This window comes from Dermacentor variabilis, chromosome 6 (genome assembly GCF_050947875.1).
Source record: "Dermacentor variabilis isolate Ectoservices chromosome 6, ASM5094787v1, whole genome shotgun sequence".
Taxonomy (NCBI): domain Eukaryota; kingdom Metazoa; phylum Arthropoda; class Arachnida; order Ixodida; family Ixodidae; genus Dermacentor; species Dermacentor variabilis.
This window is the reverse complement of record NC_134573.1, coordinates 651,515-670,062: the sequence shown is the minus strand read 5'-3', so window position 1 is coordinate 670,062 and position 18,548 is coordinate 651,515. Positions and strand designations below refer to the sequence as shown.

The following is an 18,548-nucleotide window of genomic DNA, read 5'->3' as shown; positions in this document are numbered from 1 at the left end:
TGTACTGTGACTATTGCTGTGAAAGTCAGTGTTGCACCAAATTATGTAACACAATCCTATTTCTTGTTGTGATGTGGTGTACGCATAATTGGTTGCAAATGTAGGCAGCAAACAAACTACATTATGTGGTCTTTTTTGTTCACCTTACTCTATTGTTTTCATATGGTTGTTTTTGTTATAGTAATGTGCCATCTGTATCATCATTACCATTTCGTGTTTCTCCCTACTCTGATGTCCATATCTGGGTGTTGAGGTACCACAATCAAAGGCATGCCATGAGGTAAGATGTGTTATAAAAGCGTATGTTTGCTTTTGAGGAATGTAGCCATATTTTTTTTCAGGACTCCACAAAGTTTGCCGCTGTAGTGCGCTATTGTGTAATATTCTTTGTGCTTACACTATACAAAGAAATGCATGTAGGTGTAATTCACAAATGTCTTTTGACATACACAAAAACACTCCCGTTGTAAGAGATTGGCATCTCTGTGCACATTTCTTTGCAAGCTCCTTTCTTGCGCTCCTTTTTTTGTAGCATAGTGCTGACGGCTGCACAAATGAGAAAGAAGTATCACCTCTCAAAGCACCAGCATTTCACAGCTGGCCATCATTTCTCCTTTGCTGTCCCATTGTCCATTGTGTTTTCACTGGTAGAGCTGTAGCTGCTCTACCTTGTCTTGTGGCTCATTTCTTTTTGTGCTGCACATCTGAAGGTCTGTGCTGCAGCTGCTGCATGCATACATCATCCTTTTTATGCTATTTTTATTTTGTTCGCAGCTGTTGATTGAAATAAACATTAGGCAAGCTGTGTAGTGTGCATCACACATTCCTTTCACTGGTAAAATTCTGCACTTTCCTTGTGTGCTGAAAGGGAGGCTGTGCACCCCACAGGGATAAAAACATTTCCCACATCTCGAATCAATATAGAGTGGCAGGGCTGTCTGTTATGCACACAGGTTTTGCGCCCTCTGACCTCCACGGGTTGGATGGCTTGGGGTACAGCGTCATCACCTGCATGCAATGTGAGTGAGAAAGTGGGCAGTCAGGCGCGCTCATATTCCTGCAGGACAAAAGGGCATCAAGTGCTGCTCTTGAAAACACATCGGAAGTGTTGCATTTTGTTGCCCGAGTAGTCGTGCACCAAGCCTTCCCAACTCTGTCTACCCACTGACTTGGTGAGGCACATTTCATATAGGTTAGGCACATTTCATATGAGAGCAAGACATGGGACACATGGTTATAAAACAGGCATGCATGTTTGCGTTCCAATGTGTTTGATGTTGTACTTGACGTTTGAGGCGGAAAATCACTGCCAGGTGTAACGTTTTCTAGTTTTGTCCGGTTTTATAGTTTCAACTTTCTCTCTGGTTGTCACGGCTGTGGCATTTATGATGAGATAGTGGTGATGTAAAAGTTTTGCTGCTGCATCCTTCTTCACTTTATGTCTTGCTTTATTGTTTATGGTCTTTGTGTAATGCCATAGAAATACCCCTGAATTTAAATGCTTAACATGCTACTTGTATTGTGTAGGCCATCTCAAAATACTTTTTTTGTTTACTGTGAATTTATATAGTTTTGATAATTAATGGGGGGGGGGGTGTTTGTGAACGAGAGTGAAATTATTTCGGGGAACTTTTATTTGCTACTAGGCTAACTGAGAACAATTAATTTGATTTTAGGACAGGCATTTTGTTTGGAACATTTATTTGCAGATTTCAGTGCGTACACTCTGGCTTGAATCACTGTTTTCCAATAAACATCTTCTTTCTCTCGAACATGATCTGAAGAAAAATGGGATGAGTGATTGCGGATAAGAGGGTTGAAGCCAAGAAATGATGCTGTGCTTATAAGTTGGAGGTACCTTTTTCTTTGCACAATTCCATGCGTCTCACTAGCAGCGCCATGGAGCTTGGCCCAAACCATAGGAATAGTTCTTTTATTTATTTGGCATTGTGGGTGCAAAGAGTGAGTTGGTTGGATTAGTGTGTGTATGGCATATTTTAAACTCAAGCAGGCATGCCGAGTGCCGATATATTATTTGGGTGGAATGCTTGCTTGATGTGTACAGAATTTATGGGCGATGCAATATTTCTGGAAAAAGGAAAATGGATAGTGTATAGGAAACTTCTTAAACATTGTGGCTTTTGAGTGGTCATATTATTTATGGGCCGCATTGCGAAGCCTTTTTTTTTTGTTATGGAGGATGGTGCATCATTCCCTTCCTACTGATGTTGTTCCTGGCAGAGCATTTGGGAAGCAAGAACTGCAGGGGCAAGCATGTGAGTCGGCGTGGGTGGTCCTGTGCATAGCCATTGTGCCAAGTGGTTTCAACTACAAAGAAGGAGCACATGTACACAGGAAAAAAAAAGCACTGCTTTTGGTTGAGCAATCCATGATGCCCAAGAACCGAAGAATGGTTTACGCTTGTACTACGTGGCACACGCTGGTTTCTGGAAGTAGCACTTTTGTTCCCTTTGGACTCTTTCTCGCGTTTATTTGTAAACTATCTCAGTGCATAGCGCTGGACATGTTGGCACTGCAACAAATAGTACAAAAGATAGGACAACAAGCGCCCTCATCTCCTCTCTGCCTCGTAGCCCATTGTGCAGAGCATTGTGCTGAGCTCATAATGCCCTCTTTTCCCACCAGGTGGCCTGTGCCCTCTGTGAGATAGTAATTCGGGGTGCATCGGTGCACCTAGAGGACCATGGGCAGCTACGCGAGTTTTGCAGCACCGAGTGCCTAGACAAGTACCGCTTGAGAGACCCCACAGCCATGGCCACTGCAGACCGGTCCACCAAGCTCAAGCCTCATGGAGGAAGCCAGATTCAGTACCAGTATGAAAGCTCTGGTGAGTGCTGCATGGAGGCCTCTTGCATGCTGTACAAGGGTGCAGAGAGCCTTAGTTCCTCTGCAAACTTATTGTTTGTGGATTACTGGGATTATGAGAGGCATAAACGTGACAGGCCAGGTTGATGGTGGGACCTGGTGGCACAGGTCTCAACCAGACAGGGAGCTATTATTGCAGTAGCCAAGTGTATTCTACTTTGCTGCCAGTCGTACATTTTTGGCAGTGGCATAATTTTGAATGCCTTGCCTTTTTAAATGTTTTTTTCAACAAGAAGACTTATGGAATGTGAAGATGTCTCGGTAAGGCATTGTGATTAGACAAAGCGCCACGAGATGTCATTACCAACATCCAGTAACCTGATATTACGCAAATGCCATTGCAAATACCGGACCCACTAAAACTCTCTATTACTGGCCACAATGATTACGTTGTACTGTGTGCCCAACATGGGTGCCTATGGAAAACCTCTGGGTCAAAAACTTGCATAAAGTCATCTATCTTCATTTTGATAATTGGGATAAAAGAGCTTTATAAAGGGAGAGTCTCCTGCAGAACAGCTGCCACTCTGTAAACCACCCTTGAGACAGATGCAGAGTGCAGGCCCAAATGCATACAAATCGCGGGCAGTGCACTGTAGGTGGCCTTGAATAAGTTTGCACTTCTGTGGTGTCCCTAGGCAGCTGTGCCCACAAGGATGTCTCTGCACTTGAGACATCCTTGTGTGCGCACTCAACCACTTCTCTCCAGTGTCTTTACAATGACTTGTACTGTGTATTTACCGGAGTCTAATGCACCCCCAAATCTAGTGTGCATCTGAAGCTGATGCACACCCTCTTTTCGCGAGCTTGAAGTAAAAAAAAAATTATAGTGCGCCTGAATGTAACTCGCACCCAATTTATAAAATAAGTAATATAGCATGTCCCCATGTATCGCAATCAGCAAAAAACGAGGCATGCAGAATTTACCTTTGCAGAAAGGAAAAATATTTTTTTTAATGAGCAATCGTCATGAAAGGGGTGCATTTTCATTGCATCGTTGCTCACGGATATCAAGCATACAGGGGTAACCTCGAGCGATCACTTTTGGAGATACTACTATCACTTTTGCGAGACTTTGCATTGGGCTTGTCAAAGTATGTGTCCAACGGCGTTTTCGGCACTGTGCATAAATAGCTAGCTTGGCACAGCGCCATAAACGATGGTAGCTGTATATGCTGATGCATCTGGTGCTGAATCATGCAAAATCAAATGAACCTGCAGCAAATTTAGAAAAAGAAAACATACTCTGCCACCCATGTCCTGATGGTGATGCATTTGACCGCTCTGACATAGCCTCTTGTGGGAGACATTTTCACAACTTGTCCATCTAGGGTGGGGCTTGCGCCGCCACCTTCAGCAACGTCACACATCACGAGCCTGGCAGCTTTATCTTTGTTTTCGTTTGTTTTGTTTGTGGCGAGCGTTTCTCGGGCATGTCCTCGCATGAACGCTCGTTTGTCTTGCTCCAAGTGCAGTCTGTTTTATTAAGTTATTGCAAATGGCATTGGCGTATCTACAATGAGCGATACTGTTGATGTTCAGGCACCCATTCTTACAAGACACTTGCAGGACTTAGAAACATGACGAAGACATCTGGTCTGGCTGCTTAAAATCGAACGACAAGCTGAAAGAGCCCGAATGATCACTGGCTGTTGCCAATGTACAATTGGCTGTTCGTTCGTCACTGAGAAAGTAGGGCGAGTGCAGTAGTCGGTGAACGTGATTTGTACTGCTATCAAGTGGGCACTTTCGATTGTCCCCGCAGGGGCGTCTGCGTCAGCAGCCGTTTGGTGTGTTGCGACACCACGTACCCGAGCACACGAGGGTTGGACCCTCCCGCGTGTAGCCGTGCGCGGCTTAGCCATGTCTGGGGAAAAGGGGATCCTGGGGGTTGAGCCGAAGCTGGGTGTTTGGACCTTTAAGGCCCCCCGGCGGAGGCAACACACCTCTTCGGCCTTGGCTTCACATAGACGGCACCTCCAGACTGACCCACCTGGAGGAAATCGGCAGTCGCCTTTTCCTGTCTCTCTCTCCCTACAACCTTCGTCTTTCCCTTACTCTCCACCTTTCCTGTCTCCTTCTCTCTTCTATTTACTTCCTTTCTCCTTGGCGGCAAGGGTTAACCCTGTGTGGTTATCCAACCTTGGGTACACCATATTTGGTTATAGTGGCGGCGTACGACTGGCGTCGTGCAGACTTGCATGCAAGCTCTGCCGCGTCCCCTCGTTGGGCTCTGTGGTGGGCAGTTGGCGCTGTTGCCGAATTTTTATACATTTTCATGGAAACTTCTTTCCCCAAACTTCCTGATCGCCCTCAGAAACGAGGGCGCACCAAAGATTTATTCAAGTTTTTCAGACACCAAATACAGAATTTTCCCCGCTTTCATGTTATTCACTCTGAAAAGTCAAACAAAGCAGTGCGAACCATTTCACCATTCCTTGTTTCAAAGTCCCTGACTGATGTTTTTGGCCCAGGTTACAAGGTATCGAGGATGGCAAGCGGCGACCTCCTCTTGGAGCTCCGTGATGTAAAACAATATGAGAAACTACCGCAACCAGTGTCATTTGGGGAAATCCCCATAACAGTAACCCTGCACCGTACAATGAACACCACTCGTGGTGTTGTGCCAGATGATGATTTGCTTGAGCTGACTGAAGCGGAACTCCTGGAGGGCTTCAGTGAGCAAAATGTGATCAATGTCAAAAGAATTAAGATGAGGCGGGATGGTAGAGATTCAGACGAAGCACCTAATAATTACTTTTGGATCAAGTATCTTGCCCGAGTCAATCGAGGCCGGGTACATCAAGCTCCGTGTTAGGCCGTACGTGCCAAATCCACTCCGATGTTTCAAATGCCAGCGCTTCGGTCACAGCTCGCAGAGCTGCCGAGGCTGCCAAACATGTGCAAAATGCAGTGCCCACGAACACACATCTGAAGCTTGTGAGAATGCTCTCCACTGTGTAAACTGTGATGAGGAGCACGCCGCGTACTCGCGGTCGTGCCCATCCTGGAAAAAAGAAAATTGTAACAGTTAAAGTAAAGGAAAATATAAGTTTCAAGGAGGCACGCAGGCGGGTATCGTACCTACCCAAGAAAACCTTTGCCGATGTGGCACGTCAGGGGGCAGCGTCACAACGGCCTCCGGCGGCTGTCCGACCCACAAGCAGTGAGTCGGCAGCTACGCCATCTGCCCCCGCGGCGGTTGCAGCTAGCGCTGCTCCGCCAACCCAGCAGACGGGGCCATCAAGAAGGTGGGCGCAGCCAAGGCTGCCCCAACCCCCGAGGCCCCTTTCAGCGCTGGCAATGGCCAGCGCAGCCAAATTTCTCAGGGAGCCCCATCGACCTCCGGGCTGGTGGGCGCAGGGGTCTTGCCTTCCGGGGCAGGACTCTCTCGGAAAACCTCTCGCTCGCAAGAGTGCTTGTCTGGCGTCTTACAGGAGGCAATGGACACTACACCTGTCCTCAAGGCGCACCAAACGCCTAAGGAGCGCCGAGACTCGCTCGAACGCTTCAAAAAGGGCAGAACCCCTGTTACAGGGCCTCGAAAGGGCTCTGTAATCTAAGGCATCCTTTCCGTTTCCGTAAACACAGCACCAATTTTCTTTAAATATGGATACACAAATCATCCAATGGAATGTCAGAGGTCTTCTCAGGAATCTTGATGATGTGCAAGAACTCATCCATAAACACAATCCAAAACTGCTGTGTTTACAGGAAACACACTTAAAACCAAAACAAACAAATTTTATTCGACAGCACATTACTTTTCGCAAAGATCGCGATGATGCTATCGCATCATCGGGCGGTGTTGCAATTGTAATTCAAAAAAGCATAGCCTGTCAACGTTTACAGCTACGAACGGCCCTTGAGGCAGTGGCGGTTCGAGTTATTCTGCTAAACAAACTGATCACTATTTGCTCACTTTATTACCCCCGCATTATAATCTAAGCAAACATGAATTTCAGTCCTTTATAGATGAATTGCCAGAACCCTATGTTGTTCTTGGCGACTTCAATGCACATAACTACCTGTGTGGCAACCCCCGTATAGATGCGTGAGGACGTCTTGTCGAACAGTTCCTTTTCTTTTCTGGTGCGTGCCGTTGAATAAGAAGGAACACACATATTACTCGCTTGCAAACAGAAGCTATTCTTCCATAGATCTTAGCATAGTCTCCTCATCTGTACTGCCTGAACTTGAATGGGAAGTTACCGACAACCCTTACGGCAGCGACCACTTCCCTATACTGCTAAGATCACCGAAAGAAAACGAATATCCACCACACGCTCCTAGGTGGAAGATAGAGACAGCTGATTGGGAGAAATTTCGATCTCTTACTAGTATCTCATGGGCTGACCTGTCTTCGTTAGGAATTGATGCTGCAGTCGAGTTCTTTACAGCATTCATAATAGATGTCGCATCTAAATGCATTTCAGAAGCAAAAGGCTTGGCCTGCAAACGGCGTGTCCCATGGTGGAACGACGATTGTAGGATCGCTCGTGAAAAACAGAACAGGGCGTTGGGGTTGCTACGCGCTTCTCCCACTGCGGAGAATCTTAGCAACTTTAAAAAAGTAAAATCCCAAGGCGGGCGAAACCGCTGACAGGCCAGACAAGAAAGTCGGCAGAAGTTTCTATCGAGTATTAACTCGTTCAGAGATGAGGCCAAAGCCTGGAACAGGGTCAATAGGATAAGAGGGCGACAAGCATATGCACTCCCTTTGGTAAACACAGAAGGCGATACCTTACAAGATCAGGCGGACTCACTTGGGGAGCACTTTGAGAGCGTGTCAAGTGCCAACCATTACTCGGAATCCTTTCTGAAATATAAACAAATAGAAGAATGTAAGCCGCTCATGAGAAAATGTCAACAGAACGAGCCATACAACTGTCCTTTAAGTATTGCCGAGTTGAGAGCTGCCTTGAGCGCATGCAAGAGCTCTGCACCGGGATCTGACAGAATCATGTATGAAATGATCCAAAACTTACTACATAAAGACACCCAAGTTACACTAGTCACAATTTTCAACACAATTTGGGCTGCAGGATACCTCCCGGTTGCATGGAAAGAAGCCATTGTGATCCCGGTTTTGAAACAAGGCAAAGATCCTTCCTCAGTGGCAAGTTACCGCCCGATAGCCCTGACAAGTTACCTTTCTAAGGTATTTGAAAAAATGATTAATCGGCGACTCATTCATTTCCTTGAACAGAGCAAAATGCTTGATCCTTATCAGTGTGGCTTCCGAGAAGGGCGCTCCACAACTGACCATCTTGTACGTGTAGAAGCAAATATCCGAGACGCATTTGTACACAAACAGTTTTTCTTATCCATATTCCTCGATATGGAGAAGGCGTACAATACAGCGTGGCGTTACGGAATCTTAAGGGACCTGTCAGGAATGGGCATCCATGGGAATATGCTAAACCTCATAGAAAGCTATCTGTCCAGTCATACCTTCCGGGTAAAAGTCGGTAATGTACTTTCGCGTCCTTTTACGCAAGAAACGGGTGTACCCCAAGGAGGCGTGCTCAGCTGCACACTCTTCATCGTGAAGATGAGCACGCTTCGCACTTCATTACCACCGGCAATCTTTTATTCTGTTTACGTGGACGACATACAAATAGGTTTCAAATCCTGTAACCTCGCTGTATGCGAGAGACAGGTACAGCATGGCCTGAACAAAGTGTCAATGTGGGCAGACAGGAATGGATTTAAGATCAATCCTAACAAAAGCTCTTGTGTCCTTTTTACAAGAAAGAGAGGAATGATCCCAGATCCTTGCTTAGAACTGGGCGGACAACAAATACCTGTAAACAAAGAGCGCAAGTTTCTAGGTGTTATACTTGACTACAGACTCACTTTCGTCCCCCACATTAAACATCTTAAAGAAAAATTTCTGAAAACAATGAACATAATGAAACTTCTATCCCAGACTACATGGGGCAGTGACAGGAAGTGTTTAATGAATCTCTATAAAAGCCTCATTCGATCGCGACTAGACTATGGCGCCATGATTTATCACTCTGCCGCCCCGAGCGCACTAAAGATGCTAGACCCAGTGCACCATCTAGGAATCTGACTGGCCACTGGCGCTTTCAGAACGAGTCCCATACAAAGCTTATATGTAGAATCGAATGAGTGGTCACTTCATCTGCAGAGAACATACATCAGCCAAGCATATTTTCTGAAAGTCCACTCAAATCCTCAACATCCGTGTTTTAATACCGTTAATGACATGACATATGCTACACTTTTTCGCAATCGTCCCTCCGTAAGACAGCCTTTCTCGCTGCGTGTGAGGGAGCTTAGTGATGAAATGCATGTCCCACTCCTCGAGCTCCGCCTAATGCCTCCAGCTAAGCTGCTACCGCCCTGGCAGTGGCAGATGATAAAATGCGATATATCTTTCATGCAGGTTACAAAACACGCTCCAGAGAGATTGAAATCCAGATGCATTTCCGGGAACTGCAATACAAACACCCCTGCACGGAGTTTTACACAGACGCATCGAAGTCACGCGAGGGGGTGTCATATGCAGCTGTCGGTCCATCCTTCTCGGAATCTGATTTACTGCATCCGGAAACTAGTATCTTCACGGCTGAGGCCTACGCAATATTGTCGACCGTGAAGCATATAAGGAAATCAAAACTCAAAAAATCACTTATATATACGGAGTCCCTTAGTGTTGTGAAGTCTTTGATGTCGTTCTGTAAGCACAAAAATCCTATAATAATTGAACTCTATTCCGTCTTATGTAAAGCATATGTATCTAACCAGCATGTGATTATATGCTGGGTGCCTGGCCATAGGGGCATCCAGGGTTCTAGCGGACCAGATGGCCACATCAATTGCATCACACACTGTTAATTCTACCGCTGCAGTCCCTGTCACAGACCTGAAACCTTTCTTAAGAAGGAAACTGCGAATCTACTGGCAGCGCTTGTGGGACCTGGAAACAAATAATAAGCTGCATGTAATAAAGCCACAATTAGGTTTCTGGCCTCCTGTAACAAAATCACGCCGGACAGATGTCCTATTCTGTCGTCTAAGAATAGGACACACTTTTGGCACGCATAACTTTTTACTCACTGGAAATGAGCCTCCAACCTGTGGTAGATGCGGGGAGAGGCTGACCGTCCTCCACGTCCTCCTGGAGTGTCGGGAAGCCGAATATGACAGAAAGAAACATTTTCCCTTAGCATACCGGCAGCACATCCCCCTTCACCCTGTTATGTTACTCGGTGCAGAACCGCTCTTTGATACCAGCGCAGTCCTAGGTTTCCTGAAAGATGTTGTATTACATGTAATTAGTCCATACGTTCGTAGCGCCTCCTCTCTATAGAGGATAGCGCTGTGATAGTTGTTTTGCATAGCGCATGCCTCTCGTCCCTTGGGTTCAAGGGCTCTGGCGAGGCAGTAGTGCTCTTAGAAAATTTTAGCATCTCACATATTTTGTACGTTGCATCATTTTCCCAATGCATTCTAGTGTTCATAGTATTCGTCATTAGTCATCACCATAATTTTATAGCACGTAGATTTTACGCACTTTACTGCAACTATTTTAGGCCACATTACAGCCAAGTCACATCTTCCATAATACATTAACATTACCACTTGTTATGGCGCTCTTTGGCCAAACCTGGCCCTTGCGCCACAAAACACCACACATCATCATCATCACTTTCGATTGCGGACTACCTCGATCCAGATAGAACTGAGGGCTGCTACACAGTTCTTTTCAATTGCAGATTTGACTTTTACTGTTCTTATCCCAAATGTGATCTAAACACTTGATTCGGTTGTACCTCAATTGCTAATGATAGTAAAGAAGCTGTGAAAGCTTGTGTTTTAGAGGCTGAACGTTCGCACTACAGTCGAACCCAACTATATCAAACCCATTTACATAGAATTATTCCATCTATCGAACAATTTATGGACACGGTATAGTTACAATGAGTATATATAGCAAAAATTACGCTTACTAAAACCAAAATAGCAACGACTCCCGATATATAGAACATCAAGTGGCGGAAAAGTGCCCCCAGACGTTGACTTTCTCTCATGGTGGTGGGGAAACCTGGCGGCGCGTCTACATCCAACCGCTCTCCCTACCGTGACCGCGCTGCCTCGGACGAGCCGTCGACACCCCCCTGCAAGAAATGATCCTGGCCCGCCAGCAACACTTGCTCAGACAGCCAATGGACGACCGCACGCCAAGTTTCATCCTAGACGCCAGCGCTCGTTTCTCCCCTGGTGGAATGATTTCATCTCCAACGGGTGTAGGTTTCCGCCGCCGCTTCCCTTCACGGTCGTGCCCGCGTTCAGTTCGCGCTGCGCGGGAAACGTCTCTTGTTTGCGACGGCACCTCTTCGGATGGCCGGAAATTATGATTGTGTTGTTAACTGTCACGACAGCAATGTAAACACGAAAGGGTTGATGCCACCAGTGAAGTTTTGCCGATTCACAAGAAAATGGTACGAAAAAAGCAGACGACAGGCATGGATTACTGCGGTGCGCCGAGCGAAGTAAACAACTGGCAAACGAAGCGAGCTCGTTCATTGATCACTCCTGAGTGTATGACGGTTTTTATATGTAACCCACATGAATTTAATAATTACTCGGTACATAATCCTTTTATTCATATAAAAACTAGGTTGTTCGACGAGCGCTTGTCCTGTCTTCTTTCTTGTGTTTCGTTTGTGTGTGGGCTGCCCAAGAATGCAAACCACTTCTATTGTATCCGTTAGCAGTGGCCGAAGTTCACGCGTGACGAGAAATTGAATATGTGCACAATGCATTGAACATGACCGGAGTTCATTCCCACTTTACCACTGCACTGATCGATCGAGTTACTGGACGATACAAGCCCGCGTCTCGGTCGCGCCGGCATTGCTGAAGCAGGAATGATTACTAATACTTTCAAAATACTTTCAACTTCCTTCTCTTGAGCACTGTTAAAAAATGGCCAAGCTGTCTACATTGCTGCCTCTATTCCATATTGTAGAGGACGTACTAGTTGTGTGCGCATGTAGTACTTGTGCTATGCAGCGATATATTTTGTTTGTTTCCGTACAGTGTCGATGGAAGTCCGTTGTCGCCATCAGAGACAACACGCATTTGTAGCAAACATATTGTGAGAGACTGCAAAAATGACTTTAGCTCGTATGTGCCGTATGTATGCGCCGCATTGTATGTGCTGATGATTTTTCCGGCGGCACATACGATGTCGTTTTCAATTACCTGCTCAGCGTCACTTACATGGTTAAGGAGACGCTGCCCTTTCGCCGCATTGCAGCCATAAAAATAATCATCATGCGTATCGATCTTCTTAAAGGCAAATAGAAGCGTGTGCAGTCTGTTTCACACTTAGGGGAAAACTCGGATCGTATTGCATCGTGGTGTGGCAAGCAATGGAATTGTGCGGCGGCAGCAGCTCAAGCAGGTGCAGACGCTCGAGGGGCGGAGTTGAGATCTGCGTCGTCTGCTATGGCGGCGCGCGCTGGCCGCATTGTTGGGAAGCGTGCTACTGTCAGGTGCAGTGCACCGATTTCATTGGTACTGCGGGAACTGAGCTGATATTCTTTACCCAAATGTTGTGCGTCGCCAAACTCTGAGCCTTCATTGGCGATAATGGAGTTCCACAAACTTCTTTTGACAGCATGCTTCGTTTGTTCTTTCGAAAGGCCGGGGTACTGAGTGCGTGCACGTATATTTCTTCACTGCGTGTGCTACCGTAATAAGTAGCGACAAGACGCACCAAGATGTGCGCGCAATTTGCTCAGTCTTTGACTCGAAAGGAAAACAAAGCACTCAGCAATGATAACTATGGGGGTCGAACACGATGAAACAAACGGATACGAATAAAGGAATGTTTTAGGTTAAGATAATGAGCTGGAAGTGATTTTTCTCGGCAATCATTCACTACACCAGACAGACCCTGCCCGCCGGCGGGAAATTCGACACGTCACGCTCAAAACTTCAGTTAGTAACCTGTCATGTCCCCAGCGGCAGCGATGACAGCGCTCATCCTGGAAGGCAGTGAAGTGTAGAATGACTTGATCAGGGATGTGTTCATTCGCAGTACGTCTCAGTTGCTGACGATGGTGGATTGAAGCCTATTCTCGGGTGACTGATAGACGGGATGGTGCACTAGCGATACTTTCGACGAGCCCCAGACTTTTAAAATGATGTTGGCGCCCGGGGATTGAGGCGGCCACTCCAAGAGAGTGACTACACGCTCTTCCAGCAGTTCTTGCACAACACGAGCAGTGTGGATCGGCGACCTATCGCGTTAGAATATATAGTCGACTTCCAGAAATGGGCCGTCAAGAATGTATGGGATCAGTTCGTCGTCTATGACTGCCCTGCAGCGATGAACTTACCTTCGAGGTGTATCAGTGGGCGTAGCACAACGCTTAGTAAATACCGGCTCATTTCACGCAGTAACGATGAGATCGGCACCCTGCAACTGACAGTAGAATGTTTCCCGACAATGCGGCCAGCACGCCGCCAAAGCAGACGACGCTGTTCAAGATTCCGCCCCTCGAGGAACTGAGCGAGCTGCTGCCGCCGCCTGGCTCAAGCGCTCGCAGCATCGCGATGCAATGCGCTCCGAATTTTCTCCTAAATGTGAAACAGACTGTACATCGCCCTTCGAATGAAATGTCCACGCACACACACGTAGGCACACACCGCGCGCGGCACGAAACGTGCCCAAACACGCGCAGTGCAGGAGGCAATCAAGGCGGTGCTAACGAGAGGTGGGAGAGGGGTACCACCCGCTAATAGAATTTTCCTTCGCGTGCGGTGCTCTCAACGCCGGCGCAGCAGCGCCACTCTCGGTGCCGTTCTTGTCCATTGGAGGCTTCTGTGCTCTGGTCGTGGAAGGTGGCTAAAGTGCAAGTTATCTCGCTGCTTTTCTGGTTCATTGTATGTGCGCCTTGTGGGCCTTCTCCTGCAGTGTTGCCGTGATGGAGCAGCAGAATTCGCCTTTCGTCATGAAGCTCAAAATCTTAAATCAGGTCGAATGCGGTGTGAAGTCGGATGTCCCCACAGCGTGCAAGATTCCGAGGAGCACTCTCAGCACGATCTTGAAGAATAAGGGGGAAATTAGGGCTGAAGCGGCCGAACTCGCAACCCGATGATAGTGGCGCTCGATGCGGACGCACGGCCATGTACGAGTGGTTCATCCGAAATTGCTTCAGCCGTACCGGCTTCCGCGTGCTCGGTGATGACTGTAAATTCTTATGAATGCGACGAAGCCGTTGCCGGTGTTGCCGAAGTTTGGAGTGAGCTGTCAGAATTTCCGGAAGCTGTTGACGAATCAACGGTGGACGAGTTTGTGAGTGCAAATGAGGGTGTCGCGACCACGGGAGAGCCCGAAAACGAAGACTACATTGCCGACATCGTACCAAGTACAAGTGAAAGTAGGCACAATGAAGAAAGCAACGACTGTCCTTTGCCCACATCTTCTGAAGTGATTGGTGGACTCGCACTAGTTCGGTGCTTCTGCACAAATGCGGAATGTTGCAGCCTCAGCTGCTCATACTCCTTAGACAATGTAGAGAAGTGCGTGCGTCGCAGGCAACAAAATTGCTCAAGCAGAAGAAAATACAGTAAAACCTCGTTAAACCGTACCCGCTTAAACAGTAGTTTTGTTTCAAAAGTAGTAAAGTCAAATCCTCGACTCAGTGGCCATTTAACATAATGTGCTTTGTATCCGCATAAACCGTACCAGGTTATTGCGTACGTATCGGTTAACTTTTCGTCACGCAAACATGGCGGTGAGTCATCTCCATCGGGCGGCCTGGCAGAACAACAAGCCTCAGAGATCAGCACAACAGCCTCCAAGCACCCTGTGCGTTTGCGCGTGAAGCCACATCAACATCAAGATCATTTTGGGGCCGTGCCAGAGAGTGTTGTCAGTTGGTTCTTTGTTCTATGGCGTTGTGGCGTCGTGCAAGCGAGAACTTGCGTCATGCTGAAACTCGGATAAAAAAGACGCTGGTTGCTTAGCATAGAAAAAAAATTAGACATCGGTCGTGCTGTCGAATGTGAAGTGAAAAGTCGGCACTGGCACGCGACATGGGCCTACTGTTGACTACGGTGTGTGGCATTTGGAATGCGAAGAAGTTGTTCAGCAGCCCTGCTGCGACTGCGAAGAGATGTCGGCTCCAAGGTCTGACTTTTTACCATCGTTGCCTCTGTTGTTGCCGAAGTGTCGCCTAGCGATAGTGATAAGGACGACACGGATAGCGACAGCACGGGCGATTCAGGCCCGACTGTGGCAGAAGCTGCATGTTACGTCAGCCTCATAAATGCAATCGTCACGACGAGAACAGCACCCTGTAATGAAAAGGCGCCCCGCCACTTCTGCAATACTACCTCGCCTGTGCACGGAGAATATGCAACGCCAACAAGGAATCTACCATGCGAGTGTTTCCGAGAAGAGGGGACTGGCTGAAAAGCTGGCTCACAGCTTCAGCAAGTTTGAGGCCACTGTCGTCGCTGCTAGGCCGCTGCGGGATCAAATGGAAATAACATGTTTGTTACGCGAAGTAAATAAATACTGCATGTTTTTTCCCCTTTCATCACACTCTCTCAGAGTTCCATTTTTGACAGGTAAGTGAGCGATCTCATACTATTTCGGTTAAGCAGTACTACTGTTTAGTACGTACTTTTTCCGAGCTCTGGCCTACTACAGTTTAACGAGGTTTCACTGTACAGGCTATTTCATGTGAAATTAAGCTAGTTTCATCAATAAAGTGATTTTATGAATGGTATGTGCTTTTATGACATCCAATTTTTTAGCAGGCTCATATCGAACTGATAGGCGTTTTTTTGTGAGTTCGATATAGCTGGGTTCGACTGTAGTTGTGGTTGACTCACCGTGCCTGCTTGTGTGAACGGTGCAAATAATTTGGGCGCAGGTAGTGTTATTGATACTGCGTAGAGCAGTGTAAATTTGTTTGCTTATCACTTATAATTTTCATGGTATAGAAAAAAGGAATTTCAACTTCTTATCTAAAGCAAATGCATGCTTCTGTCTTGATATGTAGATCGACGACATGATCATTTAAGCAACTTTTGTTTTTTCACGTTACAGCTGGGTTAGCTCAAGAAAATCAATTATTGGAACAGAAATCTGCCGACTGCGCATAGACGATGAACCGATCGTTGCATGCACATCGAGTAGCCGTTGCAATGTACAGAATAAATAAATTTGAGCCTTATGTAGGATGCAGTTACTATGCCACAACATGAATACAGACCAAAGCTATTTAGCAGCTGCGCATAAGACTAATAATAATAATAATAATAATAATAAAGCAGTGTGATTGTTCTACACCAAATGATTTCATGCAGGTGCTTACTAGGAATGGGCACCTCTTTTGTGTATCATGGCAGAGTACCGTATTTACTCGCATAATGATTGCACTTTTCGGTAAAAAAATTTCTGCAAATCCAGGGGTGCGATCGTTGCGCGGGTTAAATTTTCTGCGAAAAGAAAAAATTTTTTTTTTCATTCCACATTGCTGCGGGATGATGACAGGTCAACAAATAGGTGGCTGCCGCTGTATGTAGTGCGGGACACCAAAACAATAATGGTGGCCAGCAGAGCAAGCCGAATGTCCCGAAAGCGATTTTTTTCTTCTTCTCGTGAGTACATGACGTGCGTTGAAACAGTTTCTTCCTTATCAGTAATGAATAATATCCTTAATATCGGCAAGTTTGCAGCAATAACATAGCCATGTCCACTTGGAGGGGACAGAAACAGATGGGCGCGCTTAGCTGCCAGTGACATAGAAACACATGGCAGGCATGCTGCAGAAACTGCGGCACTTGTCTTCACTGCTATCCTAATACAGCACGTTTCAGCTAAGGGTGGGCGACTATCTTAGCTGTGTTACAAGCGTTGGCGTATAAATATGGTACACTTCTAACGTATAAGTGTAAACGTGGCTACTATCATTGCCGCTTGTGATTTGTTGCGTACCCACGATTGCGGATGAGAAAAATCGAAAGGCGCCTTTTTTGTTGTTGTTGACCACAACCATTATAAAGCCTACACATAATAAAGGCAAATTTGGTTGTAGCTTTCTTTTTTTAATGGAAGTGCGGAAAGTGATGGAAGAAATGAAATGCGGCATCTACTTAAGAATGTTTGGTGCGTGCAGACCGCTTGAAGAGTCGTTCGCGTAGCACTCGACAGATTGTAAGCGCGATCATTATTAGCTAGACTTGGCACATGACATATCTCTGCGGCAAGTTCGGGGTGCGATCATAGCACGGGAAATTTAAAAAAAAAAAGAATTTGGACGACAAAATTTAGGGGTGCGACCATTATGCGAGTGCGATCATTATGCAAGTGTGATCATTGTGTGAGTAAATACGGTAATCAAAAGCTAGTGCTTCGCCTCATCTGATGGTAAGCGCAAGTAAAAAATAAAAAAACATGCTTGTCTGTTCCCGAAGTGTCTGACACAGGGACGAATAGCCGCCATCATCGAGGCACTCTACAGAAGGGCTTTGAACACTGCCATCTTGTAGAACAATCAAAAGAAAACAGAAAAATTAACTGCCGCACACGTGACATGTGACGTTGCTGAGTGTGACGTCACAGAAGCCCCGCCCTAGATGGGTGTGTTGTGAAAATGTCTCCTGGCTCTTGCCAACACTGCAAATGTGGTTTTGGTTTCGTATTCAATTTTAACACGCAGCCAATTTTCAGATCCATTTTCTTAGAAAAAAGGTTTGTGTTAGATTTAAGTAAATACAGGACATGAATGGCTGTGGGGACTCAATGTGCATAGCTGGCTTCTACTGCCTTGCTATCTTGCTGTGCTTGATCTCCTTCAGGTACCTGTTAAATAGCCAGACTCGGTGTCGGGTGCCCTTTCAAACATAGCAGCTAATGTGTCACTGACGACTGTTAAAGGGCCCCTCACCAGGTCTGGCCATTTTGAGCTGACAAGCGGGGAGCATACAGTGCCCGATAACGATCCTGTCTGCAAAGTATTACACTGCTGCATGCCGCAGAAAGATCTGAAATTTCAAACCGAACACCGTTTTCCTTTCTCCTTGTGGCCACCGCACTCCAAGCCGGAGAATGACGTACACATGCTAGTGCACCTATGTAGTACACATGTTCGTGCTGTGACGTCGCTCGTGGTGGCATGTGATTTCGAGAATTATTCAAGGCAACATCTGTTGATTGTGTAATATGTTGCTTGAATAGACAAATTAAAGCTTAGAGAAATAATAAAACACACAAACCGAATGTCTGCAGGTTTTTGTTTTACTTCACACAGCAGCAAGAGAGATGTACTTCCGTTTCGTCTGCTTGTTCCTAGTCGTGCAGTTGCGCGCGCGGACACCAAAACTATGTAATTTCCTACCATGTTCCAGTGTGCGATCATGCTCTGCGATCCGCTTGTATCTGCCTCAGTGTTCGTGTAGCACAGACTTGTACCGCTGGTCAGGTGTCCTTGTGCACAGCGCGCAAAATCGTGTGCTGCGCAAAAAGAGACAAATGCAACACCTCGCGTGCGACGTCATCAGTGGAAGTGCGCTTCGCCGTAAAAAAGCGAGGAGAAAAAAAAATGAAGGCGGGGCCCATGACGTATGCGTCATGCGATCCTTGAGGTCCGGTATGGGAGAAC

At 46.5% G+C, this 18,548-nt stretch overlaps 1 protein-coding gene across 3 annotated transcripts in view; it reads left to right on the top strand.

Moving 5' to 3' along the window:
• Positions 1-18,548, top strand: part of LOC142584566 (polycomb protein SCMH1-like) — a 389,046-nt gene that overhangs the window by 117,175 nt on the left and 253,323 nt on the right. For all 3 annotated transcript variants that reach the window (XM_075694672.1, XM_075694674.1, XM_075694673.1), the window contains exon 3: positions 2,647-2,848. In XM_075694672.1, coding sequence (XP_075550787.1) covers positions 2,647-2,848 — 202 coding nt within the window. The remainder of the gene's footprint in view (positions 1-2,646; positions 2,849-18,548) is intronic.